This window comes from Ascidia mentula, chromosome 7 (assembly GCF_947561715.1).
Source record: "Ascidia mentula chromosome 7, kaAscMent1.1, whole genome shotgun sequence".
NCBI classification, from domain to species: Eukaryota; Metazoa; Chordata; class Ascidiacea; order Phlebobranchia; family Ascidiidae; genus Ascidia; species Ascidia mentula.
Genome location: NC_138572.1, coordinates 5,527,477 through 5,544,627, shown reverse-complemented (window position 1 = coordinate 5,544,627; position 17,151 = coordinate 5,527,477). Strand labels below are relative to the sequence as shown.

General features: G+C 37.6%; 3 protein-coding genes across 4 annotated transcripts; 1 reads left to right on the top strand and 2 right to left on the bottom strand.

Annotated features, from left to right (window-relative positions):
- Positions 1-279: 279 nt before the first annotated feature.
- Positions 280-1,469, bottom strand: LOC145909382 (uncharacterized). The gene is made up of 6 exons (XM_082996773.1): positions 1,283-1,469; positions 1,173-1,222; positions 970-1,110; positions 811-906; positions 608-730; positions 280-399 (listed from the first exon to the last, which is right to left on the bottom strand). The coding sequence occupies exons 1-6, from the start codon at positions 1,467-1,469 to the stop codon at positions 280-282; spliced, it is 717 nt and encodes a 238-aa protein (XP_082852899.1).
- Positions 1,470-2,861: 1,392 nt separating this feature from the next.
- Positions 2,862-13,423, top strand: LOC145909156 (dolichyl-diphosphooligosaccharide--protein glycosyltransferase subunit STT3B-like). 2 transcript variants are annotated; one of them, XM_082996478.1, is made up of 19 exons: positions 2,862-3,034; positions 3,178-3,286; positions 3,344-3,542; positions 3,712-3,866; positions 4,252-4,351; positions 4,609-4,707; positions 4,927-5,073; positions 5,685-5,888; positions 6,533-6,660; positions 6,770-6,826; positions 7,059-7,146; positions 7,296-7,369; positions 7,509-7,627; positions 7,984-8,155; positions 9,054-9,188; positions 9,366-9,502; positions 10,506-10,646; positions 11,055-11,136; positions 11,480-13,423. In XM_082996478.1, the coding sequence occupies exons 1-19, from the start codon at positions 2,880-2,882 to the stop codon at positions 11,606-11,608; spliced, it is 2,430 nt and encodes an 809-aa protein (XP_082852604.1). In that variant the 5' UTR covers positions 2,862-2,879; the 3' UTR covers positions 11,609-13,423. The 2 variants fall into 2 exon arrangements, with proteins under 2 accessions (XP_082852604.1, XP_082852603.1); XM_082996477.1 differs by having other exon boundaries at positions 7,059-7,182.
- A 1,616-nt stretch (positions 13,424-15,039) lies between these two features.
- Positions 15,040-16,766, bottom strand: LOC145908860 (uncharacterized). The gene is made up of 2 exons (XM_082996182.1): positions 16,546-16,766; positions 15,040-16,314 (listed from the first exon to the last, which is right to left on the bottom strand). The coding sequence occupies exons 1-2, from the start codon at positions 16,745-16,747 to the stop codon at positions 15,506-15,508; spliced, it is 1,011 nt and encodes a 336-aa protein (XP_082852308.1). The 5' UTR covers positions 16,748-16,766; the 3' UTR covers positions 15,040-15,505.
- Between the last annotated feature and the right edge of the window lie 385 nt (positions 16,767-17,151).

Below are 17,151 nucleotides of genomic sequence, written 5' to 3'. Positions count from 1 at the left end.
AATCGAATAATTACAAATTCCTTAGTTTCGGCCGAACAAACTCGGCAAACCGAACTTTCGGTACCAAACAAACTCGGCAAACCGAACAAAAACGTTACATTAGAAAATCTAGAAAACGTAAAAAATTCTATTGGAAAGCGTTGAAGTCTAAACAAAGAAATATTAGGTGGGGCCTACTTGGTTTTATCTGTCCTGTTCGAATAATCACGAATGTAATGCAGTGAATTTTATTGAAGAAAGGCACGATTGCGTCACGTTGTCCAAGTATACGTTTTCATGCTAGTACTGGATTTTTCTCCAGGGCAGGGCAAAAAATTCGGGTGATTTGCAGCTGACGTAGAACGGACGCCAGGGTGCAAAATTAGTGATATGAACTCGAGCCCTGCACTCACGGTTGAACTGTACAAAATGTAAGGATGTTTATATTTGTAAAATTTCCAATAAAGAAGAAGTTTTGGCCAAATTTACTCACGAGGAGACACATAACTCATATAAAATATATTCATACAAATCCCTTTGGGGACAAAATCAGACGAATCTGGTGTTTGTATGTGTAATTGAGGTTTCTGGCAGTTAGACAAAAGTGCACGAGAAAATGCCTATGTACCACCATTGCAGTTTCAGCTGACGTGCAGTTGAACGATTCCTTTGGCAAGCTTGCGACTCCATCAATGCAAGGCACAATTTCGTTGGCATTGAAAATCAGAAAAATCAATTCACCCGCCAGAGACTACAGAAGCAATTATTACAGGTTATTTCACAGCGCTACAAGTGACCTGGTGGAAATTAAGAACGTAAAACTTTACTGACCATTCTGCATCCTCCAAGAAATTGGACCAGTTCCAGTTTAGACATGTTGTTTTTGTTCATGAATTCGCTTACAGCCAAATAACCGGCAATTTGGACCTGTTGTTACCGATAAGAGTTTGGACAACCTTCATACATTTTTACATGAAATTGAGTACTTACTTTTTCAGTTAATAGGTCGTAAAGCGACAAAGCCCTTCGCTCGTTGAACTGAAAGTGCCGCTGGTTTGTGTAGCTTTGAAGAACACGTTGTCGCTCGGGTAACAAACATGGCGGATATACAAGGGGTTGTTTGACAACATTCTGTCACATTCAGTTTTATTGAAATTCAATTTTATTTAATGAAACCTTATTTATTGGGGTACCTTGTAGGGATCCAAAATTGTTCCGCCAATTCCACTTCCGATTTCAGCATCTATGAAGAAAGTAGGTTTAGCAGCGGTTTGTAGCAAGGTATTTGCGACCAAATCTTAACCTGATTGATCATAGTCGTAATATGGGTATATTGGAATAACTGGCGGTGTCGAAGACGTTTGGGGGTGAATTGGTTTTGTGGAAGTGTTTTGCAGGGGCACAGGAATTAACCAATCTTCATCTCCGGACTGTGCCTTAACATAAGTTACCAGCAGAATACAAAAGCAACACAGCTTTATTAGCAGCATGATATTTTGACAAAATAACCTATTTTACAAAAAAATAAAATCATTTTATTATTTATTCCCCGATTAATAAAAATAATAAAACTATTATTTATGGATCATGTACTTGGAACAATAAGCTTTTATGACATCAGATTTGTCAATCAAACGCCATTTTTGCATTTTCTAACTTTTTTGTTTGTTATGTTCTGCTGAAAAAGATAAATGGAAAGCGAAAATTCGTCTGCGAATTTCCAGCATGAATTTTTTCATTTGGAAAAGTTGAGAAAGAAATCAAAAAGTTGCGTCAGCGATTCAGAAACCTTGCTACAAACATGCAAAAAGGCAAATCGTGAATTGGACCAACTTAGCGCAAGAATAACTGCACAAATTCGCACACTACAAGAAATGGAAAAGCAGACACTGCAGATAATTTGGCTTGAAAATAAAGTTGCTCTGCTAAAAGCAACATAAAGTCGCCTATTATGATAATCAACCATACATATATAGTACTGAACTGGGGAACAACATGTGCGCTGTTCCTTAATTTACTCTTGCCTGCTTGCTGCAAATGATTACGGATTGTAAAGGTTCCTTACTTTTGATACTTTTTCACCCTTGCGTTATACCTTGGGCACAAGTCCAGTACCACTGAAATTGGACAGACGTGGTGAACCGTTGGCCTGTCAAACCCGGATTATGTTTTATCGCAGAGCCTGTCCCCACTGCAGATGACACAAGATAATAATCAAGCTATGATGGTGACCAGCTGATGGAACATTGGTTGTTTAGGCAAACGGTCTTTTCCAAAGCATTTCTACCTCTCTTCTATGATGTTACATAAATAAGCAACAAGGAATATCAAAGCACTTTTAAAAAAATCACAATTCTATACATTTGCATCACATTAATGTTCCGTTTTATTACAATTAAAACCCCAAAACTGAAATTACTTGTTATCAACGATTGGAATGAAGACAATTTGTGCCGACTACATGATTTCTATTATGGTACACGTCGGTGTAATTTACGGTCCACTGATTTTGCGACAAGCCTGTGCACGCGTTTAAACTTGCAGCAAAGTCTAAAGCTATTTGGGCAAGGTTGTGCTTTGCTATTTAGCCATATTTCTCTTGTTGTTTTGCCCTCTGCAACTTGACAACTGACTTTATATATTACCCTGTATGCTTAGTAGTGCATATGTTGTAAAATATGGAATTTGTAATAACGCTGTCTAAATAAAACGTACCCTGCATAATTCAGCTGTGTTCATTTGGTTTAAAGTTACCTAAACTTTCAGTAATGCCACGGCGGTTTCGATTTGTGCGTTGTTAATGTATTATTTGCATAAGATTGTTTTTCAATGAAATGTATCCAACATTCTGTGTATAACAAAGTGTAAACATTTGCAGTGTAGTAGGTATTCAAATAGAAATGGCCACCGTGGGATTGGAATCCCTCAGGAACCCCAATGCCTTAACATCCCTCATAACTGTGGTGGTGTTGGCACTATGTTGCATTATAGGATTTTCATCACGTCTCTTTGCAGTAATTAGATTTGAAAGTATTATTCATGAGTTTGATCCCTGGTAAGCAAATTAGCAATCCATGTTATGTCAACTTTATAATGGTTGTGTTTGCCTGTTATACTTTTAAATTGGTTGTTTTGTAATGTGTTGCATGCAAAATTTCATTTCACAACGGTAACAAGAAACTGTTTGAATTGTTACAGGTTTAACTACAGAGCAACACATCGTCTATCCACATTCGGCTTCTATGACTTTTTGAACTGGTTTGATGAAAGAGCATGGTATCCACTCGGTCGAATTGTTGGTGGAACGGTATGTACATCTATTTTTCCCTTAAATGCAAATACAATTAATATACTTGACTTCTAGATATACCCTGGACTAATGGTTACAGCTGGATTGCTGCATTGGGTTCTTAACAGTTTACATATAACTGTTCATATCCGAGATGTATGTGTTTTCTTAGCCCCAGTCTTTAGTGGTTTCACTTCCATAGCCACGTTTTTCCTTACAAAGGAGCTTTGGGACACTGGGGCTGCACTGTTTGCTGCTTGTTTTATTGCAGTAGGTAGGTGAACATGTCTTGAGTCTTTTTGAAACATTTTGTGTTGTTTTTTTATTAGTGTGGCAAGAATAAAGCTAATTGCTGTTTAATGTTGATTAGTTAGCTGTGTGTCTAACTTTATCTCGTAAAGTGCACTTAAATTCTGAATAACAAATATGTTTTCTTTTGACAGTGCCCGGGTACATCTCCCGTTCAGTTGCTGGGAGTTATGACAATGAGGGTGTTGCCATCTTTGCTCTGCAATTTACATACTTCTTATGGATAAGAGCTCTTAAAAGTGGTTCTGTGTTCTGGGCGGCATGTACAGCCTTGTCCTATTTTTACATGGTATGTTTTTGTGCTTTTAAGAAAAACAATGCTTTAAATATTTTAGATTGGAATTTTTACTTGTTCTAAATTCTACAAACAACAGACTTGCGATCAGACTTGGGTATCATTAGATTTGTTTGTCTGATAGCCTGATGAAATCAAGCCAGTCAATGACTTGTGGTTATAATCTGTGTACCAGATGGTAGACACACCCAGTCATACATACGCAAACAGACATCTTATCTTAATATTTCGTCATTAAATCCTAACCACAGGTCTGCCCGGTAATAAAAAATTCTGGTCACTGGTTATAAAAAAAAAGGTCTGCCTCAACCACCATGGCTGGTGTTGTTTGCTTCAGGCTCAACTTTTGGGAGTAATTGAAATTTTTGTGGTGTTGCAGGTTTCTGCTTGGGGTGGATACGTTTTCATCATTAACTTAATTCCACTGCATGTGTTTGTTCTGCTGCTAATGCAGAGGTTTTCAAGGCGGGTTTATGTTGGTGGGTGCCAATTTTTTATCTGAATATTAATTTGTATAAACTGCGTTTCATGTCTGTGTTCATTATTTGTGCAATATATGTTGTTAATCTATTTTATTTAAGTACATATTGGCCAAGTTACAAATCTAGGAGTGTATATAAAATACAAAGGAATGACGATTTGATGTATAATAACTGGCCAGTAAGATAGGGAATTCACATTAATTTGCATTATAAATTATTTACTTCTAACTTACATATTTATATGTTTTTTAAAGCTTACACAACTTTCTTCATTCTTGGTCTGTTGTGCTCCATGCAAATTCCTTTTGTTGGGTTTCAACCAATCAGAACAAGCGAGCACATGGCATCAGCAGGTACACCTTGGTTGAATTAGTGACACATTTGCCAACAATATAGTTTAATATCTTGTGTTCAAATGTGTAATTTTCTGTTAGTATTGGATCTCGTGTCACTCTAGGCTCACAAGAAAATTTGTTTTTGAATTTGTAAACATGAAATCCAATTGAATCACAGGAGTACACAAGTGCCTATGCCCATTAGGGAAACATTTAAGTCTTGTTATTGTTTTGCAGGTGTTTTTCTGTTGTTGCAAGTGTATTGCTTTCTTGACTATGTTCGTTCAAAGACCTCCAAAGCTCAGTTTAGATCCCTGTTCTTTTTCACAATCTTGCTTATTTGTGGGGTGTTGTTCCTTGGAGTTGTTGCTTTAACATGGGCAGGTATGCTTACAGTTTCCTTATTCCCTTTACAAAAAACAAATAATTACGTAGTTCTTGATCAACTTGTCACAATCATAGAATAATGTGTAAAGGAGTAGAATAATGTGTTTTGTGTAAAAAAGTTTGTTTAAAACGACCTTCGATCAAGTTAGCATATGTTGTGTTTCATAGCCTTTGGGCACAAAACATGCTCGAATATAGTTTTGACTTCTTTCAAGTTTTGGCAACAAACTTAACATAACGATGAATGCTAATTACTTTACTTTCATGAAAAATAAAGCAGTTCAATATAAAAGCATATGTAACAGTCAAAATGTACAATATATTGGCAGCAAGGCAGATAGACAATCTTCTGTTGTCATTTATCTCATACTTAAGGTAATTTCGTTCCTGTCTGTACAGGAAATCCTGACATTGTTCCAACATTTATTGTAAATTCCTTACCTTGCTGTGTAATGCAAAACTAAATATAATTATCATAGCATCAATTGCTTGTGCTTGCAAGATGTATTTTAACATGTAGTGCAGATACGTAAAATATCCTTAATTAAATATTGCTCATTTTCACTTGGGAATACAACCAACAAATATTTAATGGTTGTCATTTTCAGGATACATTGCTCCATGGAGTGGTCGTTTTTATTCACTATGGGACACCGGTTATGCTAAGATTCATATTCCTATTATCGCGAGTGTGTCTGAGCATCAGCCTACTACCTGGTCATCTTTCTTCTTCGATCTCCACATACTTTCTTGTGCCTTTCCTGCCGGCCTCTGGTTCTGTGTGCAAAAAGTTAACGATGAAAGAGTGTTTGGTGAGAAGAGTTGCTTTTTTAACCACTTTTATCTCCAAATTTTGATGAGTGAAAGGTGTTTATTTTTCTACTGCAAGAAAATAGTAAAACAGGCCAAATAAACTTTAAAGAAAAAAGTAAAAGATATAAAAAGTGAATTGAAGATATAGTAAAAATATCAAACAACAAATTTAGCAAATGTTACAAGTTAAATAAATTTTTTGGGGGAATTTATAAGATTCACTTCGCTTAATTTGAACAAATTGATAATAAGTAACTATGGATTGAGTGATCAGAAATCCACAAATGCAGTCTGCAAAGGTCACATTGTGCTGTGTTTTTCGAGTCTATAGATTATGTCTTTGACATGGCTTTTATGCCAGTTTCATACTTAACTCTCTTGTTATGAGATTTAGAGGATAAATGATAACGGTCTCATCATCTGTATCTCTTCGACAGCCATCTAATCAATATATCATCTGCTTCTGTAGCCCCATTTTATCTCCCTAGTGGTATTTACTATCTAATGTAAAAAACCCATGTGGTTGCTTTTTCAAAATTATTTTTTACTAAAAAGAAAAATGCCTTTTGCAAAATGTAGTAAATTGCATTGTAGCTGTCAGCCTGTGCTATCACTAAGGTAATTGATGGAAATGTTTATTTAGTCATCTTGTATGCTGTGTTTGCTGCCTACTTTGCTGGTGTGATGGTCCGACTTATGCTCACACTGACTCCTGTTGTGTGCATACTTGCTGGCATCACCTTCTCCAACACCCTTAGCTTCTTTATTAAGGTACCACATACATGTAATTTATTGATTAATCAAATTGGTGATTTTTTTTGGCTTCAAATGCAAACTTTTTATTGTGTGTAATATTTAACGGACTTGCTTTGTTTTGCAGGACGATGACACCCCAGTAAAAGCAAAAAAAGATGGAACGAAGAAAAAAGCAATCAAGGTATACAGATTTTTGTGTTGAAATCATCATTAATTGTGCACCCCAAAACACTAAAATTTGCATTTTCACAAATTACAAAGCAGTCACCTCAAAAATTTGTGTATATTACTACATAAAAGTAAAGATTTTTTTTCAAAAAAGCATCCAACCTTTGTGTCTAACCACAAAGAAACTTATTAGACTATGTCAATAGTTAACATTTGATACCCAACCCACATACTTTAACTTGCAGAACAATGAGAGTGGGGAATATATTGCCGTTAATAAGGAGAGTGAAGGTGAAGGTGAGGAAGAAGTGCAGGAAAATCAACATGGAAAAGGTCTTTATGACAAAGCAGGGAAAACCCCACATAAAGGTATTCGTGCATTATGTGGGGTTGGTTGGTGTTTTACTTACAATTATTGCACGCATAAATGATTTTTATATAATTTTTTTAACTAAAGACAATTAATTTTGTGTCTTTTTAAGGTAAGAAAGGTGTTGGACAGGCAGTAGCCAAGAAAAACAAACAGGAAAATTCAGGTCTTGGAGCAAATTTGAAGGTTGGGAAATTGGTTGTTTTTTCGTAAACATTTGATTAATCAAAAAAAAACACACCATCTACTCTACTCTTTTAACTTGAAGCAAATGTCTATTGACAGATTCTTAAATCCATCACTTATCCCCTCTTTAAATGTTTAGGGCCTCGTTTTGATGTCATTGCTATTAATCTTGATGTTGTTCGTTGTACATTGCACGTGGGTTACAAGCAACGCTTATTCCAGTCCAAGTGTGGTTCTGGCATCTTACAATAACGACGGGTATGTTTGATACTTGGGAAGGAATTGCTTCCGGAATTTTCTATGTTGTAGAGAAAGGGAAAATACGCTTTTACATTGAACTTGTTCAGTTGCGTGTTTAAGGGTTTGGCTAATTGAATCGCAACGTACGAATTGAAACACTGTATTGTTGTTCGAACCTTGGGCCGTATTTTAATATAAAGTGTGCTTCACAAAAATATTCAGGTTAATCGTAAATTTAACAACGTTTTCTCATATAAATACGGACGTACAAACAGAATTATGAACACGAACCCGTTTTGCCAACCGCGTCACTAATTTCCTTCCGGTAGACGGCGCACGAGAGCTTCCTATAAACTTGTATCGTAAATCTGCAGTTCGAGGGTCATCCTGGACGATTTCCGCGAAGCTTATCACTGGTTGAGACAAAATACTCATGATCGTGCTCGGGTTATGTCATGGTGGGATTACGGATACCAGATAGCCGGGATGGCAAACCGGACCACTCTAGTGGACAACAACACGTGGAATAACAGTCATATAGCTCTGGTGAGTATACGATTTGCTCTAAACCGTCGCCTTCTAATACCACAGATAAGCTAGGTCCTCATTGAATACGGTTAAGCTTGTGTAATTAAGTCACTGTTATGTATTATTACAAAAGTATGTATGTTTTCTGCATTGCAAGTGTGCCTTACGTAACAAGCGTGACTGTAGCATTTCAACGTTGCGGCTCTAAACCCTCATTCCGTGTTTATTATAATTTGTTTTTCCCCAATAATTACTCCAAAATACCACAGTCTAACATTACTTAATGCTAATGCAGTGTTACCTTCATTAGCATGTTGGTGGTTCTCCCTTACGGCTTAAATGAAGTTGTGTGTATCTGATTAAACGCCCGTCGAAGGCTTGACGTTGTTGTTAATCTTTACCCTACTCACTCTCTATTGCGTAGCCAAGATACACAGTTGATCGAACAGAAAGTAGATTGACGTGAGATAAACGAAACGTGAACGAAAACGGACTGGTTTTAATCAAAAGTTCGCCCGCATTTCGCCCTGAGTAAACTTTTTTTCTTCGGAAAACCTCAGCGTTCGGTGAAAACCATTCCCCCTCGCTTCACAAATACAAACCTCACTTAGCTTTTTACAAAGTTTATCGATCGGTGTCTATAGGCTGTGTCAAAGATAGGTTTGTCATACAAGTTTGACGTTTAAAGTAAAAAAACAAATTACTTGAACAAGCGTAAAAACAAAACCGATGAGTTGCAAAAAACTTCCACCAACCTCATAAAATGGTTTAAAATCTATTTTATGCGTTTTTTTTTTCAAATTATTACTTTTTGCATACAAATTTGTAGAACTGTTTGGCCTTGTTATTTTATGCTACAGACGGGCGAAAAATGTACATATGACGACAAAATTAACAAGGTGTTCAAAATTTTTAGGTGGGAAAAGCAATGGCGTCCACTGAGGACAAGTCCATAGAAATCATGAGGATGTTGGATGTTGATTACGTCCTTATCATCTTCGGTGGGATGATTGGATACTCAGGGGACGACATTAACAAGTTCCTGTGGATGGTAGGTCACCCCTGGTTCTGGTTTCTGGAAAATTCGGCCCAATTTAGAGACATTGCAAATTGAGTTTTGAAAATACGTAAGCAACAAGATCGTGAATTTTATTTTACACCGGCCAGTTACTCCCTAACTACACATAGCATAATTGTCACCTAATTTTAAAATGGCGAATTTGTTCAGGTTCGTATCGCTGAAGGGGAACACCCTCAGGATATCAAGGAAACCAAATACTTCACTCCCAACGGTGAATTCCGGGTCGATAAAGAAGGATCCCCAACATTACTCAACTGCCTAATGTACAAGATGAGTTACTACAGGTGCGTAATTGCGTGTGAAGCTGTGACTTTCAATTGTAATTTAATTTGCAAACGAGTCCTTAGAAATACGATTTACTTTGTGTAAACACTGTTTTAATATCGCAAAATAGACCGACCCAGCCCTAATACAAAGTAGCTGCTTATGTACTAACTGGTATTAGATAGGTACATTAATTGCCAAGAAACCGCGAGCAGTTTGGTATTGCTCCGATTGCAAACAAATAAAGCGGCAAAGCTATAGAAACAAAGCACCACATAATGGTTTTATTTTCTGCTGACAATGAATTGCTCGAACAATGTTCTCTTTGTACTGCCAAGGAAACTCTGTAGATAGATATAACCTTTTGCTGGCTTTGCTGCAACCTTAAAAAAACGTGTCAAAAATTAGCTTTTCTGACCTTAAAAAAACCTTAAAAAAACGTGTCAAAAATTAGCTTTTCTGAGTGGATTGCAAACTATATATGGATAGAACGACAGAAAGTCAAACTCGGCAATATTCTTTTAACTTTGGACGCAAAAATGGTTTCGTTTCAGTTGTCGTAAAGCAAAGAATCGAGTTCCAGCAAATTACGTACACGTCCCGAGTTGAGTTTCGGCCCGTACTCACGTGACCATCGCCACTATTAGACCGTGACGTTTGACGTCATAGTTGTGGTAAACAGATCCTGGCCTATGAACTTTTCGTGGTTTCTTCATAAAAACGTGACGATGTAGTTTTGAGCAAGTTTGTCGCCTTCTTTGCCATTTTAACACATTCAAAACTGAAAGGTCTTTGACCACCAAAGAGCAAAATAAAATACGGAACAAAACGTGAAAATGTGCATTGTTTTCTAAAAACGTTGTACGCTTCGTTGGTTTCCACTGGAAGAACGAACAGAATACTACTTTCCACGCTTGTTGGTCGTTTCAGTGCGAGACCAGCATATTTGGCCGCAAAGGTCTCGCCTCCGTTGCTCTTGTTACATTTTTGTGTGAAAGGCAATGACGTGACACGTATTCTCAGGTTCGGGGAACTCCAATTGGACTTCCGTTCTCCGCCAGGTTTCGACCGAACAAGAAATGCTGAGATTGGCAACAAAGACATCAAGTTTGAACACTTGGAGGAAGCATTTACCTCCGAACATTGGCTTGTCAGAATATACAAGTGAGAACGATTGGGAGTTATAATAAGTATTGGTCAATATTGAGCTCTGGCCGAAGTTTTATGTCATAGCTTATATTACATGACCTTTTCATATTTAAACGATTAATGTGATAATTTAAATTGCTGGTTAAATTAGTTGTCACTCTTTGTTCAAAATATGATCAACAACTCTTGTAATCGTTTGCTAAGACCTGGCCATGCTGTATTAATCGTTATGGGAATTTCGAAAATTTTTTGTAGCTATTTATGTGACAATGTTAGTAAGGCATTGTTGTTTCTTAACACACAAAACTCAACAGTTTAAATCGTATTATAATCACAATGCAATAGTAAAGGTTTTGTTATTACAATCCTTACACAATTCTTGTTCAATTGGTTTTAAAGATACAATATTGTATTATTTTGCAGAGTATTGAAGCCAGCCAACAGAACACCCTTGTCGCACCCACTTAAATCAAAACGGTACAAGCCTAAATTTACATCACGAAAGGTAAGGTTTTGTGTGAGATATCACGCTTTCCGCACCAAAACTCAAATCTTTTGCACCTTATCACATTTTTTCATTAGATACTCGTATAAAAATTGCACATATATCATATATTTTTTATTTAATTTTCTGAACTTTTGCAGTAATATTCGGTAAAAATATGACTGGTTAGTTTCGCTTTTCACCTAAACTTACAAACCGCACGCGAAAAGTCGACTGCGGAAATTTCAGTCGCACCCGAAAAACTGTCGACATCTCAATCAACCGAAGTCCCATAGATTCAAACAAGAACACAATAAACATTTTAAACTCAACAAAACATTCATACCATTCACATTTTTCGCAGACCAACAAAAAGAAGCGAGGGCACATCAAGAATAAATACACCGTAAAGAAAGGCCTCCGCACTCGCCCGCTGTCCGCTCAAAAATCCGCTGGAAGGCGCGCGCGAGCCGGTACAAAGCGATCACTGTGATGTCATAGTGTACCGCCCATCGAACGGAAAATATTCTAGCCCACCTTGTTTGGCCTTGTGGCCCATTTTCACGTATTGGCCGTTGAAAATTTTGCTGCTGCATTCTCAATGTGGGCAGTTTTCCAAACCAGATTGTTCGTTTACAAGCGTGCAATGCAAGTACTCAGCAATTCCATGTTTTCATTAATTTGCCCGGTCTGTCTGTTGGTCCCTGTCATGTACACGCGATTAACAAGTATATACACACTATTACACGGATGGTAAAATAATTGATGATGTTTTTCTTGGTTGTTCGTTTTAAACGTTAATTACATTGAAAATAAGTTTATTATTTTAATGCGCCCGAGAAGCCGTATTGCGAACATTACAGGGCCTTTTTAACACCTAGTGTTTCATTGTGGGTGCTGCTCTGTCTATCTGAAATACGACAATATAGTTCCAGCATAACATTTCGGGCGTTATCTATTCCGTGTCCTTATCCCTCGTATACTGTAGCTGCTAACTGCGCGGTGTTCAAATTGTGCCACACGCAAGCAACCTATCAACAACAATAGCCCAATTACAAGTTGCTTCTTCGTATTGTTGCTACAAATGTCCTGAACCGCTTTAACTCTGCTTCAAAGCATCGTGGCATTGTGTTTGTTTTCTGTCTGTCTGTTTTGCTGTGCGTGTAGCTGTTTGTTTGTGTTTTGTTTGTCCGAAAATTTTGTGCCGAGATTGTTTGTCGCAAAATCTTTCACCCAAATCGTTTACCATAAATTTAAGGCACAACCCCGATTAAGTTCTTCAACTCGTAACCAAAAAGTTCTGACTTTTAAATGTGTTCCATGATCGTAAAATGACGTTTGCCATCTTCAATCATCGTAAAGAAATCACAAAACTCTTGCAATCTCTTTGTGTCTTTCATCGTCGCAAGCAATTTCTGTACAAAACCATTTTTCAAAACTTAAAACATTTCGAAATCATTGAAAAATTTTCAAAAATTATTTCGCAATGTTTACCTTTAACTTTCCTTCCAATGAGACGAAATTTAAACTACGTAACTTTGCGTAAAATGCTATCACAAAAACCACAATTGTAATCTTTCACCGCAAAGCCCAAAAAAGGGTAAGCTTTTGTAAATCTTTTTCGACAGCCGTTAAAACAACGTGTGTAACTCCCTTTTGTGACGACAGAAAGGAAACCTTCCGAAACTGGCGCTTACGAATTTTATTCTTACCAACGCGATGTTTTCAACCCAAACTGACGCTCCCTTAATTTGAGTGCGACCTTCATGGGTAACTGATACTCGCAAAATGTCACTTGTTTCTCCATTCACGCGACTCCTGCCTGTCACTTTATCTCCAGGTAAACGTGACGTCACGATTCGTTCCCATGTTTTAAAGCTTGCGTTGGAGATTTTTTTGGTCATAGTTTTTGGCTAAATCATATCACGTTGTGCGTTGTTCAAATAGCAAGGACCCGCTCGGCGTTCCGTTATGTAACCGAACTACTGATCCATGACCAGTTTTCCAAGAAATCCAAAATTTTTCGTTACCTTAAGTTCAGACAACATATTTTTCCCCAAATAAGTTTTCATTTGTCAAATAAGGGTGATTGGGCGGAACTGTTTACGCGACATTACGCATAACAATCGGTATTTTTGCTTGTTGGGCAGCAGCTGTACGCGCGACGTCTCTTCGAGGTTGTTGTTGTGACGCAACAATACCACGTTCACGCTTCGCGCGAAACTTAGTATTGTGACGAGATTCCAGTTCGTGTACTTTGAAATCTGTGTGTTCGTTAATTTGTTGCCAATAAACGATAGACAACGGGCGATTCATGTTGTTGGATAATTTTTGGTGGGTGCTACGGTGGTTTATAAAAAGAATAAGGCACCTGTAGGTATTGAGGCCCACTAACAAACGTTTACAAAAAGGGTCGTAACAACATTGAAATTATGAACAGCCGGTTTTATTATAGCAATTATTAATAACACAGGTTGGACGAAGCCGTTTTATTCATTCAACATAAGGTTTTCTGTGTTCATAAAAGCGCGATTCATTTTCGTCAAAATAGAAAAAAATGCTTGGTAGTTATCTTCATCGTTGTGCTTCGTAACACACAGCATTTATCGCCATGGTTTTCTGTCCATTTTTTGTATCTTTTCGATGGTAATTCCGTACCAAACTGCATTGTGTGACTGAAGCTAAGGGGCATAATTTTGGTGCAATCATTTACTCACTACACCATAAACCTGATAAAAACCACTTCATTAACACCATAAAAGGGTATTTGCTTGTGATTGTAGGTCTGTTACCATCGTCACGTTAATTTGTTTGTGACTCTGGGGCGTTGGCCACGGTCCTACGTTTGTCCAACTAAGTAAGGTCATGACAGACCGTATTTGCCACGCTCGACCAATCAAGCGTAATTACCTGACGGCGGATGTTCACGGGTTCGGTTTCTGTTGCCTTTCGTCATTGAGTACTAGGTGATTCCCCCTATGTTACCTTTTCGCTTGCACTGAAGAAAGTTGTAATGGCTTGGATGTTGGGTAAAATTTTTCTGATGTTACAAAATTTATCCATTTGTCTACTCTACGATATGAACGCCTTGATATGTTTAAACTAAAACGATAAGCAGTTTTTTTGGACTAACGTATGGATGTAGGCAATCGTACATGACGAATTTTAAATTATACATAGATTTTGACATCATTTGTATTCTTAAATAAATAAAGTCACAATTGTTGTAAATAAGGAACCACCGACCACCACCCACTCACACGCCACCAAAGATTTTAAGGTGAACATTTCGTTATAGTTCCTGTTGGCCTGTGACCTTTATGTTTTCGGTTCTGTGTCAATTTGCTATTCAATGTGTGCATTTAAAATAAGTTTCATGAACCTTTAATGAAAATGTCATTCACGTCAATTAAACCATATATGTACTTTGTTCTTCTCAAAGTAGATGCCAATCGTACACTCCCAAAAAGGTGGAAACAGGTCAAAAGGCATTAAAAAAGACTCACAAAAATAGCCCACTATCACTTACTTCCCGCAAGCAGTTTAGGTCGAAAGTTTGCTGGGGAATACCCGTTGGTGCAATCGCCCTGGATTTTCCCCTGTTGATCTCAGCGGTTTCTCCAAATCGATCAATAAAGCACAGTATTGACCCGTGACTGTGTCTTGCAGTCGTGCGAGACAAAACAAATCGTTCAAAAAAGGGTTTTTTAAGATGACCACAAATTTGAATAACTTTGGTCAGGTATATGCGGAACATTTTTTGTTTGCTTTTTAAACATTTGGGAACCTTTTCCTTTACTTGGGTCTTGTTGCGTATAAATTTTCCACTGGCGATTTCCTTGCACGAGGCAACACACTTAATCACCTGCACCACTTCGAAGGAACTGTGATCTTGCGGCAAATTAAACGTATAGATTTGTTTGAAATATGTATAGTCTGGCAGCAGCAACAACAACAACACAACCTTGTCATCGTGTCAACAACTATTTCATCACACAATACAACATGGTGTATACACAAATTGATACAAAACATGATAATACTGGGGCGAGTTCATTGTTGGTAAAATTTACGTCTTGTTCATAACCTGTTCATACAATATGTAAGTTAGTAATACTTAAATGCTTTTTGCCGATCACAACCAAGACAAAGCGCTACTTCAACAAAGAACAACAGAAAATAATTCGTTATTTCATGGAGTTTAACAAAGTCAACAGAGGTTTAAAGTATATTTAGGTTTCCAGTGGTGTGTTTTGTCAAGGGCTGCCGTTTTGCTTGTTTGGTGATAAATGTAAGTTTTTTCTTTTTTCAAAAATTTTGTTTAAGGTTTCTTCAAATTCACCTTAGATTCCCCCAAACGGTTGTTACAATCCAAAAAACGAACCGGGACTTAGATGTTTACAGCCAACTCTTCTCCATTGCCCGATTTTTTCCCCTGGCTTGTGGTTTGCATCTGCACCATGTTGGACTTGCGCCGTTTTGCATTAGGATGCCTCACGACCACGAACCAACTCCTCCAGTCGTCGAACGTACAAATCAGGGTCACCAGAATGGCAAGCAAAATGGTACTGATTAGTACGTTGTAAATGTAGGTGAGGGGGCTGTGCAGTAACAACCCCACGCCCACGGCACATATATTGAGAGCCAGACAAATAGCAGTGGATATCGTCGCCCGTCGGATGTGTTTGATGTGATTACGGGAACGAATGCCGTGTTGCTGCATTCTGCGGCTGTGGAGACACATCGGGTAGATGAGTAAAAAAAAAATCCAAACCTGGAAAATTGCGTTCGTGGCACCAAAGAAAAGCCATGGTAGATAGGACTCTTTGCCCACCATGAGTTTCAGGCACCCCACCTCAGTCGTGATGAATGAAGGGGCGAGCATGAACAGTATGTAGTTGACAAGCGCAATGACAAGGAAGTACACAATAGCTGCAATGCTGAAACCTCTCATGTACACACTGACGTCAACTCCAACTGTTCGATTGCCGTAGAACAGTGTGTATATGCGAAGCCAAATCACAAAATATGTGAGAGTGATTACAATAGCTCCACACGTGTATTCGACTTTGTTGTAGACGTCGCAGTAGTTTGGCAAGTAGGCAAAAACCACAGGCATTTGCACGGCGATGTGTCCGCTCAGAACAACAGCCCCCACGTATTTGGCCGCATTGAAAAAACGCACAGCCGCTGTTTCATCTGCAGCAAAACAGTATGCGAGTAAGTCGCCAATAAAGATTATGTATTAACATCAAAAGTATTAAACACTAAGTATTTCACATCAATAAAAAAGAAGCTTTTGAAATTTTACAGAAACAGGAAACACTTTTGAATCGTAAATTTTTCAATTTTAAAAAAAAGTGTTTGTTTGTTTATTTTTTGTTGCATAATTTTGTTACAACATAAGAATTAAAACAGAACTGTTTTCACCTTTTGTTGCTCCAATCTTGTTTTTACGATATCTATTAAACAACGAGACTATGAGAATGTACACAAGCACAGCAAGGTCCAACACACCCAACAGCAAATTGAATAATCGTCTCATCTTGACGTCATTAACCTGGATGACGTACGTTGTATTATGATACGTCACGTTAAATGTCTCAGACGCGTTGAAAACGTGAAACACCATTTTAAACTTGTGATCTACTTGCACCTGCGTCAAAAACAGTTTTTTTTATAATACAAAGGGTTATTTGAAAACCTGGTGCATTTGCATTAAACAAACCGTTTAAAATCCACTCAATGCAAAACCGCAACGAATCGAAAAAGTGCAACAGGACTTAAAACAGAAAGGCGTTTTGATACATGTAACAACCTTTGCACATCAAATCTATTCGCAAAATTACACTTCTGGAGATTTTGAACCGTAGATATCCTAAAGTAAAACAAATGACCCCGTTAACTTTTAGCTGCTAACAAAACAAAATCCTCATTTGCAGATTCTGTTCGCTACTCCCTTTTGCATGTTCAATCAAAACATTACGGAAGTACACGTGGTATTTCCATACAAACACGACATTTTGCACTTAAACA

Bases quoted from the DNA above. Each gene is read 5' to 3' on its own strand.
- LOC145909382 (XM_082996773.1), bottom strand. From the start codon at position 1,469: ATGCTGCTAATAAAGCTGTGTTGCTTTTGTATTCTGCTGGTAACTTAT. The intron at 731-810 runs GTCAGTAAAGTT...TTGCTTCTGTAG, and splicing joins TTCTTGGAGGATGCAGAATG to TCTCTGGCGGGTGAATTGAT. The intron at 400-607 runs GTACATAGGCAT...CATTTTGTACAG, and splicing joins CAGCTGAAACTGCAATGGTG to TTCAACCGTGAGTGCAGGGC.
- LOC145909156 (XM_082996477.1), top strand. From the start codon at position 2,880: ATGGCCACCGTGGGATTGGAATCCCTCAGGAACCCCAATGCCTTAACA. The intron at 4,352-4,608 runs GTGGGTGCCAAT...TGTTTTTTAAAG, and splicing joins TTCAAGGCGGGTTTATGTTG to CTTACACAACTTTCTTCATT. The intron at 10,647-11,054 runs GTGAGAACGATT...ATTATTTTGCAG, and splicing joins TGGCTTGTCAGAATATACAA to AGTATTGAAGCCAGCCAACA.
- LOC145908860 (XM_082996182.1), bottom strand. From the start codon at position 16,747: ATGGTGTTTCACGTTTTCAACGCGTCTGAGACATTTAACGTGACGTAT. The intron at 16,315-16,545 runs GTGAAAACAGTT...GTTTTGCTGCAG, and splicing joins CAAGATTGGAGCAACAAAAG to ATGAAACAGCGGCTGTGCGT.